This window comes from Podarcis vaucheri (genome assembly GCF_965113315.1).
Source record: "Podarcis vaucheri genome assembly, chromosome: 4".
NCBI classification, from domain to species: domain Eukaryota; kingdom Metazoa; phylum Chordata; class Lepidosauria; order Squamata; family Lacertidae; genus Podarcis; species Podarcis vaucheri.
Window position 1 is genome coordinate 78,053,117 of NC_138762.1, and position 18,751 is coordinate 78,071,867.

At 40.8% G+C, this 18,751-nt stretch overlaps 1 protein-coding gene and 1 long non-coding RNA gene across 3 annotated transcripts in view; both read right to left on the reverse strand.

Annotated features, from left to right (window-relative positions):
* Window positions 1-18,751, reverse strand: part of TBC1D8 (TBC1 domain family member 8) — a 48,879-nt gene extending 30,128 nt beyond the window's left edge. Inside the window, exons 1-2 of one of the 2 annotated variants that reach the window (XM_082218571.1) lie at window positions 18,546-18,751; window positions 1,196-1,306 (exon numbers count right to left, since the gene is read on the reverse strand). In XM_082218571.1, coding sequence (XP_082074697.1) covers window positions 1,196-1,306; window positions 18,546-18,672 — 238 coding nt within the window. In that variant the 5' untranslated portion in view covers window positions 18,673-18,751. Of the gene's footprint in view, window positions 1-1,150; window positions 1,307-18,545 lie in introns of both variants that reach the window. The other variant, XM_082218570.1, reaches the window with a different exon arrangement.
* Window positions 1,597-4,790, reverse strand: LOC309530255. The gene is made up of 2 exons (XR_014218731.1): window positions 2,334-4,790; window positions 1,597-2,100 (listed from the first exon to the last, which is right to left on the reverse strand). It is a non-coding gene; the product is annotated as an uncharacterized lncRNA (long non-coding RNA).

Genomic DNA, 18,751 nt, shown 5'->3' on the forward strand with positions numbered 1-18,751 from the left:
GAACGGATCCCGTTCGCATCCAGAGGTACCACTGTAATAACAAATAACAAGAATGGGTTGTATTCCATGCTGTTGATTCACTTGCACGACAGATTTTCATTTGTACAATGAACTTTCCCCTGCAGCCCCCTACACACCCTCAAAATCTGCTCCAGAGCGTTGGGGGACCCTACAGAGTGGCTTCTGTGGGTGCATAGGGAAAGAATAGGGAGAGGAAGTCCTGTGGTGCAAATGGAACTAACTCCATGTGTGCAGTGTAAGATGCAACCCAATGCCTTCTGAGCGTATGTTACTTATGTCAAACTTAAAACTGCTACTCTGAAAACCAAGAACATTTGCACCACTTCCAAAAGAATCCTAAGAATAGGCTCTGTGTGAAAGGTGATGTGGGTTCTACCAAAATCCAATATGTAGCCCAGGCTTAGGCAAACTTTGCCCTCCAGATCTTTTTGGGACTACAATTCCCATCATCCCTGACCACTGGTCCTGTTAGCTAGGGATCATGGGAGTTGTAGTCCCAAAACACCTGGAGGGCTGAGTTTGCCTATGCCTGATGTAGCCCTTTCTGCTTGGATCTGATTAGCCTTCAAGAAGTACCAATGACTTATGGACATAAAGGGATTTCCAGAATACTTTCAAGCCCAGAGATAATCTATTTTACAATAATAACACTCATTCAGAAAATATATAAAGCACGATACACTAAAGCAGCCAATTTACTATAGAAGCCCCATGTAATGCATCTGTTGCTAGGCTGTACCATTTCAGATTGTAGGGAGGGTCTGAATGTTTAAATACTATCAACATAAGCTATTCCCTGCCCATGTACAGAAACTTACCATATCAGGGAGAAGATTATAAAGCTTCCCCCCACCCCTTTAACTGTTTCAGCAGTTCCCAGGATACAGAAATGTGTGTGCTCCAGTATGAAAAGCCACACCGCTTCCCACAACTGAAAGCTTTAGGTACTTCTAATGTTGTGTCAACAAGCATTTATATTACCCGTACATGGAAGTTACAAATTATATGTTGGTTGTTAAATAAGCACTTATGCACACTGCTGTGTTATTAATTTGAGTTACCTTCAGCTTCTTTGACATGCAAACCACAGCATGCTCAGACTTTAGTTTTTGTCTGGTATGCAACTCACCAATGGCTATGGCCCAGTAAACTTCTGATCCATTCAATAACTCACCACAAGCTATGGCAGAGTAAATAGGTGATCCTGGAACTTGAAGCAAAATTCGAAATGGAGCGACACGGGCATTAGAATCGAGCACAGCATCCAAAGCACCTACCAGACGACCTAAACAAATACACAGAGGAGAGGAAAACATGTTTTAAAAACAGAATATTCATTATCAATCTAACCTTTTAAAATGAAAATTGCATACTGCTCCTTCAAAATTGACTGACCTAAGAGAAATATGGGCAGAAAGAGTAATAAAAGAAAGCAAAACAAAAAAACAAAAAAACCCAGGTGTACTAAGTTTACAAGGTAACATCTGATTTAAAAATTTGATCAAAGTTTGATAAATTCTGAAATTCACAGTACTCTTAGTCAGAACACTTAAACCTTGATTATTATTTTTTAAAAAGTTCTCATTGATGATAACAATTGGCTCTTGAGATGCATTAGTTCCAAGACATCACTACTACTGTCAAGTCCAAAACTCCAATTCTCTCTATATGTCCAGGACTGAGTCTCATTGCCATATGCGCACACTAGGTATTTTTGTTGGGATTCAGACGTGCTAGTCAATACATTTGATGCTTACAAGCCATTGTACTGATCCCCACTGGCTCACACAGCAAACCAAAGTATCTCATCATGAGCAGAACAGAGGAATGTTTCAAACTCTCATGTGACATGTTGCCTCTGCCCCCTAGTCCACTCACTGAGACTATGCCTTATGTTTCTGGTTTGATAGTAAACCAGCAGACAGGTCTTTAATTTCAGTGGGAATTACTTTCAAGCAAATGTCTGGAAGACTACAACCAGAGATGTGACAAAAATGACAAATCATATCAAAACACCTGTACTAGCATGGGATGGGGAACTAAAACCTACCTCACTGCAGAATGCGCACACAGTGGTACCTCAGGTTAAGAACCTAATTCATTCTGGAGGTCTGTTCTTAACCTGAAACTGTTCTTAACCTGAAGCACCACTTTAGCTAATGGGGCCTCCTGCTGCCGCCGCGGCGCCACCGGAGCACGATTTCTGTTCTCATCCTGAAGCAAAGTAAATATTACCTGAGGTAATATTTCTGGGTTAGCGGAGTCTGTAACCTGAAGCGTATGTAACCCAAGGTACCACTGTATACTTAAACTCAGCTAAAAGGATGAACTGTGGTTTTATTTTTTTATTACAATAATTAGAAACCACTTAATTGTCAAAAGTAGTATTCTTTGCACCCCTCAAAGCATTATAGCATCCTGTTGTTGGAAATCAAAGGCCAGGCAGGCAGCCACTGTCAATCGACATGCAGCAGAGGCACAAGTTGTATCAGTACCTCATCCTATATGATCTTAAAACTCAGACACAAGGATGCAGGCTTGGCAAGTATCAAAACTGAATTCATCATGGAAAGTCACACATCTACCTACACTTCTCTTTTTTTATTGCATTTAATTCCTCTTCCTCCTACTGAATGACTGGACTCAGCAGCCAGTTCCTCGTTTTATTTTACTTCAAACTAACCTTTCCATCTCTGGTTAAAACACATGAAACCTTCTGTGTAAAATGAATTCTACAGTCAACAGAATCTGTGTTTCTGCATACTTGTTTTATTTTTTCCATTTCCCATTGTACAAATTTTACAAATTGAGAATGATTTTGACATGGCGGCACTCCCCCAAAACCTTCCACCACATTAAATCTAAGGTGTAAAGAATCATGTGGACAGGACAGTAATAATATATTTTGCTGGAAGCTGCCCAGAGATGGGCAGGGTATAATAATAATAATAATAATAATGATGTCAGAAAAAAATAATTTCTGAATTGGCCCTTTACCCAAAAAATTGTGCTTGTTTTTGTTGGACATGCAGCACAATCATATACATGTATACTCAGAGGTAAGTCAGAGTCCAGGGAGGCATACTCCCAAATATGTATGCATACGATTGCAGTCTTATGGTTGCAACTAATGAAGCATTCAACTTCCTCCCTACTGTAGCCCTCAGAAGGGGCCTGTAAAGTGAGACAGAAAGAAGGGCTGGATAATTTCCCTTGCACGATCATCACTGCAGAGGCACTACAATGGATAATGCACTTCATACATTTACAGACCAATCCTACACAATACACATTTACTTAGAAGCCCTACAGAAGTGTTTCTCAAACACTGGGCTTGGGACCAGCAGTGGGCCACTTTCAGGTGGGCACCAGTGCCACAAACCACCCACTGCCTGCCTGCTCATTTCCTCACCCCATTTGCTGGCCATGCCATAGTCTTCTGGTTGGATTGACTGCCCACATGCTGAATAAAAGTGGCCGAAAGACAAGAGGAGCTCGGTTGGAGGGAAAAGAGCCAAATCAGATGCTGAAGGAAATTAGATAGAGGCTAACAACAACAATGTAGGAATAGAAAGGAAGGACAGAAGAAAGAAAGCTGTTATGGTGGAGTAAAGGTAAAGGGACCCCTGACCATTAGGTCCAGTTGTGGGGTTGCCCAAGGGAGCTGGTGTACAGCTTCCGGGTCATGTGGCCAGCATGACTAAGCTGCTTCTGGTGAACCAGAGCAGCACACTGAAACGCCATTTACCTTCCCACCAGAGCGGTACCTATTTATCTACTTGCACTTTGACGTGCTTTCAAACTGCTAGGTTGGCAGGAGCAGGGACCGAGCAACGGGAGCTCATCCCGTTGTGGGGATTCGAACCGCCAACCTTCTGATCGGCAAGTCCTAGACTCTGTGGTTTAACCCGCAGCGCCACCCATGTCCCTATGGTGGAGTAAGAGACTGTAAAAAGAATGGTTTTGTTTTGAGGTACGTATCTGAAACAAATTAAGTATGAAAGGTTAAGGGGAGAAGAAGTGACAGGAGATGAGTAAAAATACTTTAAGAGGCATGTGGGCAGAGGGAAAATATAAAATTAAACGCCTTTTTCACTTAAAGTCTCTGGATTTTCAAATTTTGCCTAAAATGGAGAGGTTGAATCATGATACCTACACAACCAATGTCTGTGCCTTGCCTGAAGAAAACTGAACTATGAAATTCTATCCCCTTGCCACAAGGAAATCACAATTGTTAAGGAGAGATTAGATATCAGTGATGCCAGCAATTACCAGCTGATCAGGAAAAACTCAGCTTCCACCCACCACCATTTTGTTATTGGCACCACCCCAGCTTTCTACTTCATGAATTTGTCTAATCCTTTTTTTAAAGCCATCTAAGTTGGTGGCCATCACTACTTCTTGTGTAAGAGAATTACATACTTAAACTGTGTGCTGTGTTAAAGTCTTGTTCCTGGTCAGTCACCACCAGTTCATATATGAGCATGAGCATATATGCGAAATTTAGATATATATTTTTGCCCCCCAACTGCAATATTTTATACTTGTTTACACTGAGTTGCATTTGCCATTTTAATGCCCATTCACAGTCCCTTTTTAAAAATCACCCATAACATTTTGATCACATCAGCAAACTTGGCTACCTCACTGCTCACCCCTTTACAGTCTAAACCATTTAGGAACAAGTTAAAAAGCAATGGTCCCAATACCTATCCTTGGGGACTCCGCCTTCAACATTCCTCCATTTGGAGAACTGGCCATTTATTCTGGCTCTCCTTTTTTCTTAAAAGTAAAGGGACCCCTGAACATTAGGTCCAGTCGCGGACGACTCTGGGGTTGCGGCACTCATCTCGCCTTATTGGCTGAGGGAGCCGGCGTTTCTGGGGCATGTGACCAGCATGACTAAACTGCTTCTGGCAAACCAGAGCAGTGCACGGAAACACCGTTTACCTTCCCGCTGGAGTGGTACCTATTTATCTACTTGCACTTTGATGTGCTTTCAAACTGCTACATTGGCAGGAGCTGGGACCGAGCAACGGGAGCTCACCCCTTCTGATCGGCAAGCCCTAAGCTCTCTGGTTTAACCCACAGAGCCACCCACGTTTTCTTTTTTCTTAACCAGTTACTAATCCACAAGAGGACCTCTCCCCTTTTCCCACGCCTGCTAAAGCTTACTCAGGAGACCTCAAGTACAATGAGACATATTCACAACTAACTGCACATAGGATTTGTCTTGTTTCATTAAACTGAACTTTAAAGTTCATACTGGCTTGGAGTCTAAAAGGCAACAGAAAATCTAGAAATCTCAGTCTCACACCATTTTACACAAGACACCTGGTCGATGTATTGTGATGTTTAAAGTATTGCCAAACCACCAAGGATTTGGACACCTTAGTAACAATGTTGGGAAATATCTATTTGGTTACTCCATCCGCACAATTCCAGTAATGTCTTTCCAGTTACTCAGCAGCTCCAGTTCCGGGACTTCACATGCACCTGTTGAAAATACTTGATCTACTTCATTGTCCTCATTTACATCTGGAATATTAATGGCAATTGAAAATACAAGAAAACCTCTAAAGCAAGACTGACACAAGTTTTTCTCCTTAGATATCCTGTATTTCCAAACATTAAAAAAACTAATATTTGAAGCAGCAACATTGGTACACATTTTGCATTATCAAAATCCTGCAAACCATACTGTGTGTGCCCATTAAGTATCTATACATAAACCTGCAGGCAAGAGAAGGCTATTTACAGACCTTCAACCGCACAGACAGTCCCTGCTTTACAAGGAGCTGCATGTAATCTGATATGCTACATAACTGCCTGATTAGGTCTGCTTACATTTTTTTTATAGCTTCTGTCCTAGGAAGCTGTGGCTGAAAGCAGAGGGTGGGGAGCAGACATGAAGCCAAAGGGACTACAGAAAAGACTTTACAACCTGGAAAAAGGGGAACAATGCGTGTACTTTTGTAAACCAAGAAAATCTTTAATTTTTTGCTTTTTTGTTTTAAGAGACTAAAGAACAGCTGAAGAAATCTTTGAAGTTTGAGCTGATGCAATAAAGAGACTGAGCTACCAATAAGGAAGTCCCAAGTTCAATTTGTGCTTCTGTTTCCTTAGGTGGCATTGGGCAGGTTACTCTCTCACACCCTCTGCCCCCCATTTGCCTTATGGGGGGGTAATAATACTTATTAGACTTCCAGGGTTATTGCAAGGCAAGGGTTGCAGATAGATAATGTAGTTTTCAAATAACCAAATTGCCAAGCTTTATTATTATTATTTCTACTTCAGCCACACACTCTGCTGAACAGGCAAAGGTCTTATGTGTGTCTGTTTTAGTAACATGATTCTTCAGCTATGTGAAGCAGCAGGGACTTCAAAGACATTGAAATACCATGTGCACTTATTCCCATAAACACGATCTTCTAAGAATTCAGCCATTAAAGTTCTGGTGGAAAATATGGCTTTAACGTATCTCTTCCGAGGAAAAAAAAGCGATGAGAACACTTGACATTTTATTTGAAAAAATTCTGGAAGCTTCCAGTCCTCCAGTAATTAAATTGGCCTCTTCAAACAACTACCCCACCTCATATTAGCTAACCACATTTAATCCACAAAACCTTACTTTGTCAAATTCTCCATAGGCAGTATCAAGTATGCTTTACTATTTTAATGCCAGAATTATTTTATTATTTTGTTATTTGTCTATTTCAAATAACAAAAAACTTCCCAGCCTGCAACATTAACTACTTTACATTCAATTTAATCTCAGTTACATAAACACGCACTCCAGTGAAGAGATACAGATTGTGATAATCATATTAGTTGGAAAAGATGTCGTTATTTTTTTATTCAGCTTTCAAAATACTAGATTCTGCAGTTTGAAAAGTATCTTAACTCATATTTCTTATCCTATGTAGTTAGAAAGTATCATAAGACCATTATATTCATAAATATGACAATCACACATTTTTGTATAATTGCATACATGAGCATCAGTATAAAATATACTTGAGATTTTAAAGTTCCCAAACCCAAACGAAACTTCCAGTCCTCCAGTAATTAAATTGTCCTCTTCAAACAGCTACCCCACCTCATATTAGCTAACCACATTTAATCCACAAAACCTTACTTTGTCAAATTCTCCATAGGCAGTATCAAGTATGCTTTACTATTTTAATGCCAGAATTATTTTAAAGGAAAAGCAGCTCAAATTGTGTGATTTCTCTATATACAGGAGATCATTAACAAACTTTCTTTCTTCCACTGCGGACAACAACTACCTACCTTTGAACCATGGTCAAGGTAGCTGCACCACTCACATATTCTTAAATTTTGACGTGGTGCTCACTTTAGCCAGGGTTTCAACATATTCATGATAAAGCAGTCATGGGGACATTTTACCTTGAGTAGCAGAGAGGTATTTCAACATTGCCATTCAACTCACTTTAGCAAGGTACTTGTTGTTTTGAAAAAGAACAATTTAGTGCTTGGATTATAGGGGGCAAGTTAGGGGAATCGTTAATAAATCTCACAAACCTCCCTCTGGCTCGCCCTAAAACATCCACCCAATAGCCTTTTGAAAATAGCAGCTAAAGACAACAAATTAAACACCCACCTGTTAGCCAAAGGGGATCAAAAATCCAATGCAGGTAAATGAGTGAGCTGGTGAAAGAGAAACAGATCACTTCGTTTCATCTGCCAGTTCAGTTGGCTTCTTTGGCAATGGCAGAGGAAGAAAAGCCCCTTCCCTTTGTAACCAACACAGAAATGCAGTGAGCTGGTGGAGGAGAATGGATCTCTCATCCCAGTCCTCTTGGGAAAAGGCAATGGGGGAAAAAAATCAGCCCACCAACCAGCTGCGGCTAAGAGGGCTTTTCCTCCTCTGCAGCCAGTATGGAAATGGGCTGAGAGCCTCTTAGCATGCTATCAAATTTCTTTTGGAGGATAGTAACTTTTGTGGCAGGGGACGCGGGTGGCGCTGTGGGTTAAACCACTGTGTCGCTTGGGCTTGCCAATCGAAAGGTTGGCGGTTCGAATCCCCGCAACGGGGTGAGCTCCCATTGTTCGGTCCCAGCTCCTGCCAACCCAGCAGTTCAAAAGCACGCAGTGCAAGTAGATAAATAGGTACCACTCTGGTGGGAAGGTAAATGGCTTTTCCATGAACTGCTCTGGTTTCGCCAGAAGCGGCTTAGTCATGCTGACCACATGACCTGGAAAAACTGTCTGCGGAAGCGGACAAACGCCGGCTCCCTCGGCCTGTAAAGCGAGATGAGTGCCGCAACCCCAGAGTCATTCATGACTGGACTTAATTATCAGGGGTCCCTTTACTCCACCATAACAGCTTTCTTCCTTCTATCCTTCCTTTCTATTCCCACATTGGTGTTGTTAGCCTCTGTCTAATTTCCTTCAGCATCTGAATTGGTCCTTTCCCCTGATTATATTATTGCTCACCATAAGCAAATTGCATGTTCAATCCAATAGCAAGCAGTCTCACCCCAAGCAGTGGTGAAAACCAGTGGTGGTACAGTAGTTAGCAGTGTCAGATTAGGACTTGGGAGACCAGCGTTCAATTCCCCACTTGGCCATGAAGCTCACTGGGTGAACTTGGGCCAGTCATTGCCTCTCCGGGTAACCTACCTCACAGGACTGTTGTGAAGATTAAATGAGGAGTGAGGGAACCGTGAAAACACCTTGAGCTCCATGGAGAAAAGGGGAGGATATAAATGCAAAAAATAATTAAAATAAGTAACATGAAAGGCAGTCCAACTCTGATCTCAGTTTCAACTAGAAGACATCTGAATAGTTTACACAAAAGATATCACAAAATCATAGAACTGCAGAGTTGGAAGGGACCTCAGGGGTCATCTAGTCACCCCCTGCAATGCAGGAATTTTGGCTAAAGCATCCATGACAGATGGCCATCCAACCTCTACTTAAAACCCTCCATTCCACTATCAAACAGCTCTTACTGTCAGAAAACTCTTCCTGATATTTAGTCAGAATCTCCTTTTCTTGTAACTTGAAGTCACTGTTCCGAATCCTACCCTCCAGACCAAGAGAAAACAAGCTTGTTCCCTCTCCCATATGACAGCCCTTGAGATATTTGAAGATGGCTATCATATCTCCTATCAGTCTCCTCTTTTCCAGGCTAAACCAATATCCTGCTATTGGTTTCGTAATAACTGTATTTGTGCCTTACTCCCCCTACCTTGGCATATCCATGCATTTTGAAAGCAAGTTCATTTTTTAAATGATATTAAAGATAAGCAGCTATATGAAAGTCATAACTGAGAGAGAAAAATGAGAGCAAGTAACTCAAGAGGTTTCAGGGTTACAAAATCTTGCAGTCTTCGGGCCCCATCTTTCCAATGCCACACAGTGAATTCAGAAAACCTGTTTAACCAGTTTCCGTAGTCTTTACCTTACAAAAGACAATACCCTGAACAGCCTGGACCAAGGGGTGTGTGTTGGGGGGTGGGGAGCAACTATGACAAAAGTTTTAATAGGATCTAGGACTTACAGATATTTTTAAAGTCCTCACAACACTTTTTCTAAGAACCAATAATAGCACTGTTTTCAATTTAAGCTTATGCTGTCATACTTGGATCTCCTAAGGTAAAAAGCTGAAGACAGAAGTTATAGCCCCAATATTTCCAGGCTAAATGTGAAAAGGGGCTCATATGTGGAGAATCACAGCTAATAATAATAATAATAATAATAATAATAATAATATTGTATTCATATCCCACCCATCTGGTTGGGTTTCCCCAGCCACTCTAGGTGGCTCCCAACAGGACTAAAAACAGAAAAAAAATCAAACATTAAAAACTTCCCTAAACAGGGCTGCCTTTAGATGTCTTCTTAAAGTCAGATAGTTGTTTATTTCCTTGACATCTGATGGGAGGGCAGGCAGGCTCCACTACCGAGAAGGCCTTTCCGTGGAGAAAAGGAGGGAGGGAATGAAGAGAACCCAAATGCCAGGATTTTTTTTCAAAGCATACCTCACTTTTTAGACATGTTAGCTTTTTACAAGTGTATATGATAAGAAGCATTAGGGTAAGACTTCCACATTTAGAAAACAACTTAGGTCCAAATTAGGTGAGCCACAAATTGCTTGTTCAATGTATTCCGTGGAAGAAGCTATGCAAGGCAACCTGAGAGCCCAGCACAACTGTAGGGAAGATCCCCATTCCAAGGCAGAGGAAGACTAGCTTTGTCACTATGGTGTAACTAAGCATCTCTGAGCACCTACATGACAACAACCGGGCACTCCCAAGGGAGATGCACCTCTTTCATAAAAAAGAAATAAGAGTCACTACCTTGGTGATCTCCCTGGCTTTGAAGCCAAAGTCATAGTTACAGAATTTCTTTAGAGTAGCAAAGCATCACTCCAAATCTGCTGGTCTCTCCCAACAACTCATCATCTATTCCCAAGTTGGATAAACCTGCAATGGAAACTACCCTGATTTTTCAAAACACTTAGTAACTTCCAAAGTTTTAATTTAAGTATTTTGTTAGCGTCAAGATAAAGTGTGAGAGAAACGATAAGGCGGAAATAAAATTAAAAACAGGCCTATATTGCTTCTGAATTTAGTTTCAGTAATTCACCATGTACAATAAATATAGTATAGACATTTCGCCAATACTTCCTCCAGTGCAAGACCTGTGGTAGAGAAGTGACTGGGTTGAGAAAGGGAAAAAGAGGAACCCATAAAGGAGGTGGTTCATGGGAAGCATTGCTGAGAAAATATTTATAGTAGAGTATAATAGAGTAGAGTAGAGTATAATATAGTAGAGTAGAGTTATAGTAGAGTATAGTAGAGTATATATAGTAGAGGCTTTTTCTACTAGTCTCACTTCATGTAAACTAAAACCAATAAAAATTACATGAGAAATTTTGGTATCCTTCCGAATAGTTATCTGTGTTTCTTACTGCTGCCTTGACTGATGACAAAGTATTATAATTGGCACCCCAGCTATACTTTGTAAGTTATCAACTTCAGGTGGAGGTCTGAAGGAAAACAGGCGATCCTATTACCGTAAGTATTAACTCTTAAGATGTTACAGTTAAAGATACAAATCAAAGAGTGATTAAGGAAATTTTTCTCATCTCTGAATTCCAGTAACAGACAGGTTTAGAATTAACATTTTGAAAAGCCATGAATGCTCCAAAGTTATTTGTAAGCATAGTTTTCTGCGATGAAAGGAAAATATTATAAAGCTTTTGGAAAGGGTCATTGATAAGAAAATTAGGACCATATTGAAATATTTTAATCAATTTCTACCAATAGTATCACATTGTCCTCCCTTGTATAATAACTTCATAAAAATAGTAATAAGTTGTAACTAAGTTTTTTTTATTTTGAAACACAAAGAAAACAGAACAATAGTCTGTAATAATGCTACTTTATTTTTGATAGCTACAAATCACTGCAGCACCAACTTGGAAAAGACATAATTACAGAATATAATTTGGGAAAGGGTAAGGAGAGGAAAAAATAAAGCACAAGCACTAAGAAAAGGAAACCACCATGGAAGGCAACTCTCAAGGAAGAACAAAATGACTATCAAAATCAAGATAATAAAAAAGCCCAACACTTTTCAATATAATGTTACCTGGGAGCAACAAGATCTGACATTCCAAAATAAGGATAAAATCCTTTCTAAAAGCAATGCCTCCCAAATAACCTTCTTTGAAGGAAAGATATAAGATACCTCTACTCCCAAGGAAGATTTTATTGAAATATATTGGATTTTTAAAATAATGTTGATTCTGGTAGAATAACATTTCCTATCTAGCTGCAGCTTATTTGAGGCTTGTTTATTTTTTGTGATAACTAGGTGCACAAACCTGAAAGTCAAGAACTAGGATTTAAGTCAATTTATATCCACTAACTTCACATGGACTAACTAACATGTTGATCAGCATCACAGAATCAAGGCTGCTTCTTGACTGGTGGCTCCTAGCTCTACTCACTACCAAATTATTGCTCTTCCACTGTAAGTTGCAAGTGGAAGTGCAGTTTACTTTCCAAGCTGGCATCACACCTAACCCCTGTGACCGGTACATCACCCCAATTTTTAAATCAGTATTTTAATTAGACCTAAAATACTTTTATGCCTATTTCATTTTATGAAAGAAAGGTACATACCACCATAATGGTTATGAACTTCTCATCTTTCCTCCCATGGGTTCCCCTGAAAGCAGTATCTCTGTCTGGAATTTTCCAATTTTGCATATTCTCAGCTCACAACACCTTTTAATGTGTTTGGTATCAAAATACCTTTCCTTTGCTGGCAGCAATATTGCTTCTAATAGCACAATCCTACACATGTCTACTTAGAAATGTGCACCATTGGGTTCAATGGAGTTTATATCATATTATAAAATTGCAGCCTAACTGTTCTGGATGCAGAGAAATGTCCCTAAGGATCTTATTTCTGCTGGGGTGTGTGTGTGACTTCTTATGCTTATCTAGACTTGAGATTTAATTAGACAGAACAATTGTTTGGGAGTGGACTATAGACCATTTGTCAAATTCTTCTCTTTAAAATGAAATTTAAAAATTCGTTCCAGTAGCACCTTAGAGACCAACTAAGTTTGTTATTGGTATGAGTTTTCGGGTACATGCACACTTCTTCAGATACTTCTTCAGACAGACAGACAGAGAGAGAGAGAGAGATGCAAAGGACAAAGTTCTTTGACCTTTATAGAATCATAGAGTTGGAAGAGACCACAAGGGACATCGAGTCCAACCCCCTGCCAAGCAGGAAACACCATCAGAGCACTCCTGACATATGGTTGTATACCTTTAATACCTTTGCAAAAGGTATTTTGGTAGGTGTGGCTTTTTACAACTGCATAGCAGGCTCATTCAGCAAAAAACCCTCCTGTTGTGCTACTATTAAAACCATAGAAGCCCCATCTTTTACATATTGTCACCCTAAAGAGAGGTGAAAACCAGGCATATGGTAAAAAAGTGAAGTGGAATTAAATGTGGGTCTTGGATCTGAGAAGTTGAAGACTATAAGGCTAAATTACTATTTATAATCAACAGTTTGGGTGTGGAGAATCTTGACATTGTGTAATGATCAGTATTAGATGTTATCTGTGGAACTGTTTCCATTGCTAAGGACATGTCTATGATAATAAAAAAGGAAATAAATTCCCTAAAGGATCAGTTGAAATAAAAGGCACATGCTATTTTTACACAAGAAAAGTTTATAAACCTAAACAAAACTAGAAACATTAGCCATTAAGGAAGTATAAGAAGACTATCAAAAGATTTGGGCTGAATTACTAAATCACCAACTTATGGAGAGATCAGGTGACAAGATCCCCCCTGAGACTGCAAAACTAATGAGTTCATAAACAAAATTTAAAACAGTGGGGGGGACTTTCATTATTTATTTATCGCTGGGATTCATGTTAACCTTTTATTGATTTCTAGTATTGATGATTAAAAATACTGTTTTTGTTCTATTTATCTATATCCTCACAGTCAAATTTAGATTTAAGCAGCACAAGTGGGACGTACTTCTGAGTAAATACACATAACTGTGCTGCAAATTACTCAAACTTCTGTATAAAAAAAATGCCATTAAATTAATATTATGTATTCTTTTCCAAAGTGAACGCCAAAGATGGAAAGTATTTTTGTTCTAGAACACTACCATTGTTTTGTTCATTTGACTCTTATTTTGAGAGTGTTTTCTTTCTGGGACAGAAAACAAACGGAGAATAAAAGGGCAATTTGATAAGACAAAGCTAAAACCCACTTGGACTGCCTAAGGCAAACCATATAGTAGCTTCCATAAAAACCCCCAAAAGTATGATCTACCAAAGCAACTTTATTTTTCAACTTCACACCCTTAGGCTCAGTGGCACAGTCATAATGTTTGTCAGTTGTTAAGATACTTCAGGCATTGGTCCGGGCCTAACTCTAGCAGCTGAGAGACTATTTTTAGATCTGAAAATTAATCTCTCTTAACACAGCAATTAAAAGGGGCAAATGGAAAAGAGAGAACAAACAACCAATTCCATGTATATTCCATGGGAGAGCAAAAGAACATGGTGAAATACGGAGACCAGTAGAAACATCCCAGACAGGTTAAGCAAAGGCATAGCTTTGAAAGTGACATACTGGGAGCACTGGTAGTTAAAAGTTCAATAGTAAAGTTCAACAAGTCAAAAAGGTCCACATCAAGTCTGACTCATGCATGCCTTATGAGACTTCTAATGTCAAACACCATTTCATCAAAAATGTGTTTCAAAATTCTACAAATGTGTTATGCTTTACCCATTTCAATGCATGTGGACTGTTGTTTCTTGTTTCCACATTAAGTTTCCTTTGTTTCTACGTTTCATTTTTTCTCTAACACAGCAAGTAAACCCAATATAATGGTATCAAAACCAGAGTGCCGTATACTTTTTATTATGAACCACATACACATCATGTTGAGTGCCTCTGGAAAACCAGTTTTGATGCTTAAATTCTAACAACTCAAAATTAAGGGCTCAAGTCAAAGATAAAAACTGTTAAGCACAACACAGTTCAGACCACACCTAAGTAACAGATTGGAGACTCTCATCATCCCTGAACATTAGCCAAGCCAGCTGATGCTGATAAAAGCTGGGGCCCAAAAACACCTGAAAGGGCCAAAGCTTCCCCAACCCCAATTTAAGTACACCCAACCATCCTAATATGCACACTATTCTTGTTGTTTTTTTACGGTATAAAAAAGCAAGGAAAAGGAGTAGGAGATCTGGAGCTCCTAGGCTGCCTCCTTATAACACCTTTGGGAGAAAATAGTGGTTAGTGGTGGTAGGGATGGTCTTTTGGGCTTTTCTTTAGGGGAGGGGGAAAAGAGTAATGAGAAGATTTGCTGGAAAAGGAAATACAGTATTTAGCTCTGGGAAGGAAACAGATTTAGAGTGGAATCTGGCCAACCAGATGTCTCTGGAAGCTCACAAGTAAGAGCAGGCAAAGGAACTTCCCTTTTGATTGTCTCTAGTATTCAGATGTATACTGCCTTTGGAGAGAGATTCCATTTAGCTATCACAGGTAGTAAGCATTGATAACTTATTTTCCAATAACATCTCATTCATTTTGTAAAGCCTTCTTAGGTTGTGGACATTACCATACCCTGAGGCAGTGAATTCCATCAGTTCAATTATGTGTGGAGTGCAGCTTAATTTCATGTATCTGATGGAGCAGATTATGGTCCAGGAGCAATTCAGAGCATGGCACTGCAGTAAATGTTGGGTTGGGAGTGTAACATTATGTTTAGGGGTTTGGTACTCAGACCCCAACTATGGGCGGTATTTAACTAAGTTTCATTCAGAATAGATATATGGAAATCAATGGACTTAATTGAGTCAGGTTCATTAATTTCAATGGGTCCACTCCGAGTAAAAATTAGTTGAATGCCACCCTATCTTCTGTAGTCAGTTTATGCTTAAGAGGCTTGTCTCTCAGGCTTGACTGCTTGCCTTCTGTAAGTGTGTTGTTTTGTTAGTCTGAACAGCAAATGTGAGGTCATTTAGGCATTTAGGGCCCAGACAGTATGTTCTATTCTATTTTGTAGCCTTAGGTAAGGCACTTGCCTTCATCTTGTTCAACATTCTAGACTGACTCAGACCACTGGGGCATCTATTTTGGTATTATCTACCTCCCAGACTGTGATTCGTGGACCACCACTGGTCTGCAGCATATCCATATTGATTTCTACATTTTTATTGTTTCTTTTTAAATATTGCATTTTATCGCATTACAATTTGAGTTCTATGGAATGTCAATGTCAATGCAATAAATTACACTATGTAAGATATAAAAGCAGCAATAAAAATACTATTTAAAATCATCTAGTGCAGCACATTACAACTGCTGCAAAAGACAGAAAAATCATCAAGTGGTCCACTGAGACCATCAGTAATTTTCAAGAGGTCTCTGGGAGGAAAATAATAAAATCCTAGATTTGTAGAGTTGGAAAAGTGTGGAAACCACTAGTCTATGCCAGTAGTCCTCAATATTTCAGACCTGGCACTCACCTTTAACCCAAACATGCATTTGGAGCCCATTTCTCAATTTTTTTTACCATGTATCTGTATGCTGGAAGTGCTGTATTGCAGCCCATCTGAGATCAGACTGCAAGCCAGTAGTGCACCCTAACCCACCAAGTGGACACCAATAGTCTGACTGGCAGCGGCTCTCTGGGGTTCAGATAGGGCTCATTCCCCAATTCTACCGTGCAGATGCTGGGGATTGAAGCTGCAACTTTCTGCATGCAAAGCAGATACTCTACCACTGAGCTATAGGCCCAGACGTTGCAGGACAGATTGGACTTCTAGCATTCCCACATTTTGAAAGCCCTAGCTTACCCTGCTGCATGTTCAGTGTGATTTAATTGGATTACAGGCTGGACCTGCACAGGGCCATAAAAGTTATTAACAACTGTTGCTTAAAAAAACACACAAAACGATCTGTACTGCTTATTATTACAAGTACAGTGGTACCTCGGTTTAAGAACAACCCTGTTTACGCAAAACTGGAAGTAGTGTCCCGGTTTGTGAACTTTACCTCGGTCTAAGAATTGAATCCGAACAGTGGAAGGGCACTGGCAGTGGGAGGTCTCGTTAAAGAAAGTGTGCCTTGGTTTAAGAACGGTTTCGGTTTAAGAACGGACTCCCGGAACGGATTAAGTTCGTAAACCGAGGTACCACTGTACTCAAATGTGAAGAAAGTTCCAGAAGTGTAATTGCTTGGTCTCCTGAAAAAGTTGTACTGGCACTTCAAGGTTAGAAATACTTATCTAGCCTGATTGCTACACAGGCATTCTGTACTGGAATTGTGCCTGTGGTTACCCAATAGTGGAAAATCTAAGGGACTTTCAGAAGGAAAGCCAGTAGGCCATTATCTTCCAAAGCACCAATATATTAACAGAAATGTCAACATAATTAAACATGCCAGCAGAGTTTATATTATTAGCCTACATAATTGTACAGCAGAAATGTACTGCTGAATGAATTCACCAGAAGTTTTATGAGTGTCTTACAGTGCAATCCAATGTTTGTCTGCTCAGAAGTAAGTTCCGCTGGGATAAAGGGAACTTATTCACTTGAAAATGGGCAGGACTGCAGCCTTACTGTTTATCAACACCTGTGGCCCTCCAAATTCTGTTGAGACTTGCAACTCTCATCAAGCCCTAGGCAACTCTGCCTAGGTCAGGTATGACAGGAGCTGTAGACCCACAATGTCTAGTTGAGTCTAGAGGGTCATGGCTTCCCCATCCCTGATTTACACACTCAAGGTGCTTATTCTAAGCAATAATTAGGACTTTTGGGGCACTCATTTCACTCTCCAACTTACAAGTCCTCCCCTCCTTTTCCCAAATAATCTGTTCCATATGGAAAAATGTCCTTCATATTTTGTTTTTACTACAGTATTCGCCTTTTCTATTATGCCACCATTAAATTAGCTCCAATAAAACAATGCTTATTAGCTTATTTATGGGCATCATTGTGTTCTAAATACCAAATTAAGCACTGCTTTAAAACCTTATACACTATGCAGCCCTGCCCATGCTGTTCCATATGGAGAGTCCTAAATGCAGAGCTCTTTTCAAAATCTCACATATTTTTGTTTCAAGCCGCAGTCTATCTTAAATATAGCCTTCCATTGCCGCCTTATTCTACATGTCTTATCTTGGCAAACTGGTAAAATCCAGCATCTCATGGGCTCTGGCTAAGCTCTTCCACGTTTTCCCTCTCTGTCGGATTTCCTCCTTTCTCCCCCATTAGCAACAGCTGCTGCAGGCACCTGAACAAAAAACTCGAGTTAAATCCCACTCTGAAAACAATGGAGTTGTTCAGAGGACAGAAACCTTTTATCATACGCCAAGAGACTTAGTAAAAAAAAACAAAATATGGGCAAGGGGAGCTTCTATCTGCACGCAGGTTACAGCTCCTTCCTTTACTCCACAGTGACTTTTTCCAACTAAGTATAAGGTGTGGGGGAAAAGTGACTACTTGCAATGCACAACCGGGGGGGGGGGGAGCAGAGGTAAGAATTCAGGTTGTCCCTGAACAAAGAGCCTGGTTTCTCCCCCCCGCGTCCATCTCCTTTCCCCCACCTCAGGGTGCAGGGCAGCAGCAAAATCCCCTCCACCCAGTCCACCAAGGCGCAGGGGGTGCCTCCTCACACTATGGGAGTTACTTCCTCCTCTTCCTCAGTCCCGACCAAGGAGTCAAAAGACGGCAGAAGTATAAAAGAAAAGCAACAAAGAGAGAGAGAGAGTCCCCAGTTTCGCGTCTGGAGAGGAATCCTCCTGGAGGCTAATAATAATAATATCGCGGCCACGACAGACCCACTCCTTTCCCTCCGGAGGGGTTGGGAAGGCGAAGGGCGGCTCGCACTTCCACGCCTGCCGACCTGTAGACGAGCTTTCCCGGCGGGGGCGGCGTCCCGCTTCTGATTATGGGGTCGCCCCGGCCAAGCCCCTCTCCCGCCGTTTACCGGTGAAGCGCCCGCCGCCGCCTCCGTGGCCCCGCCGCCGCTGCAGCACGAAGTAGCCGCTGCTCTTCTGCGTGACCCACAGCTTCAGGGCGTTTTTCAGCAGCACCTCCTCGGGCTTCAGCCACATCTTGACGCCGGCCAAGCCCCTCCGCCGCCAGGGGGTCACATCGCCCGCTCCGCCGCCGCCGCCGCGGGACCCCGCCGCC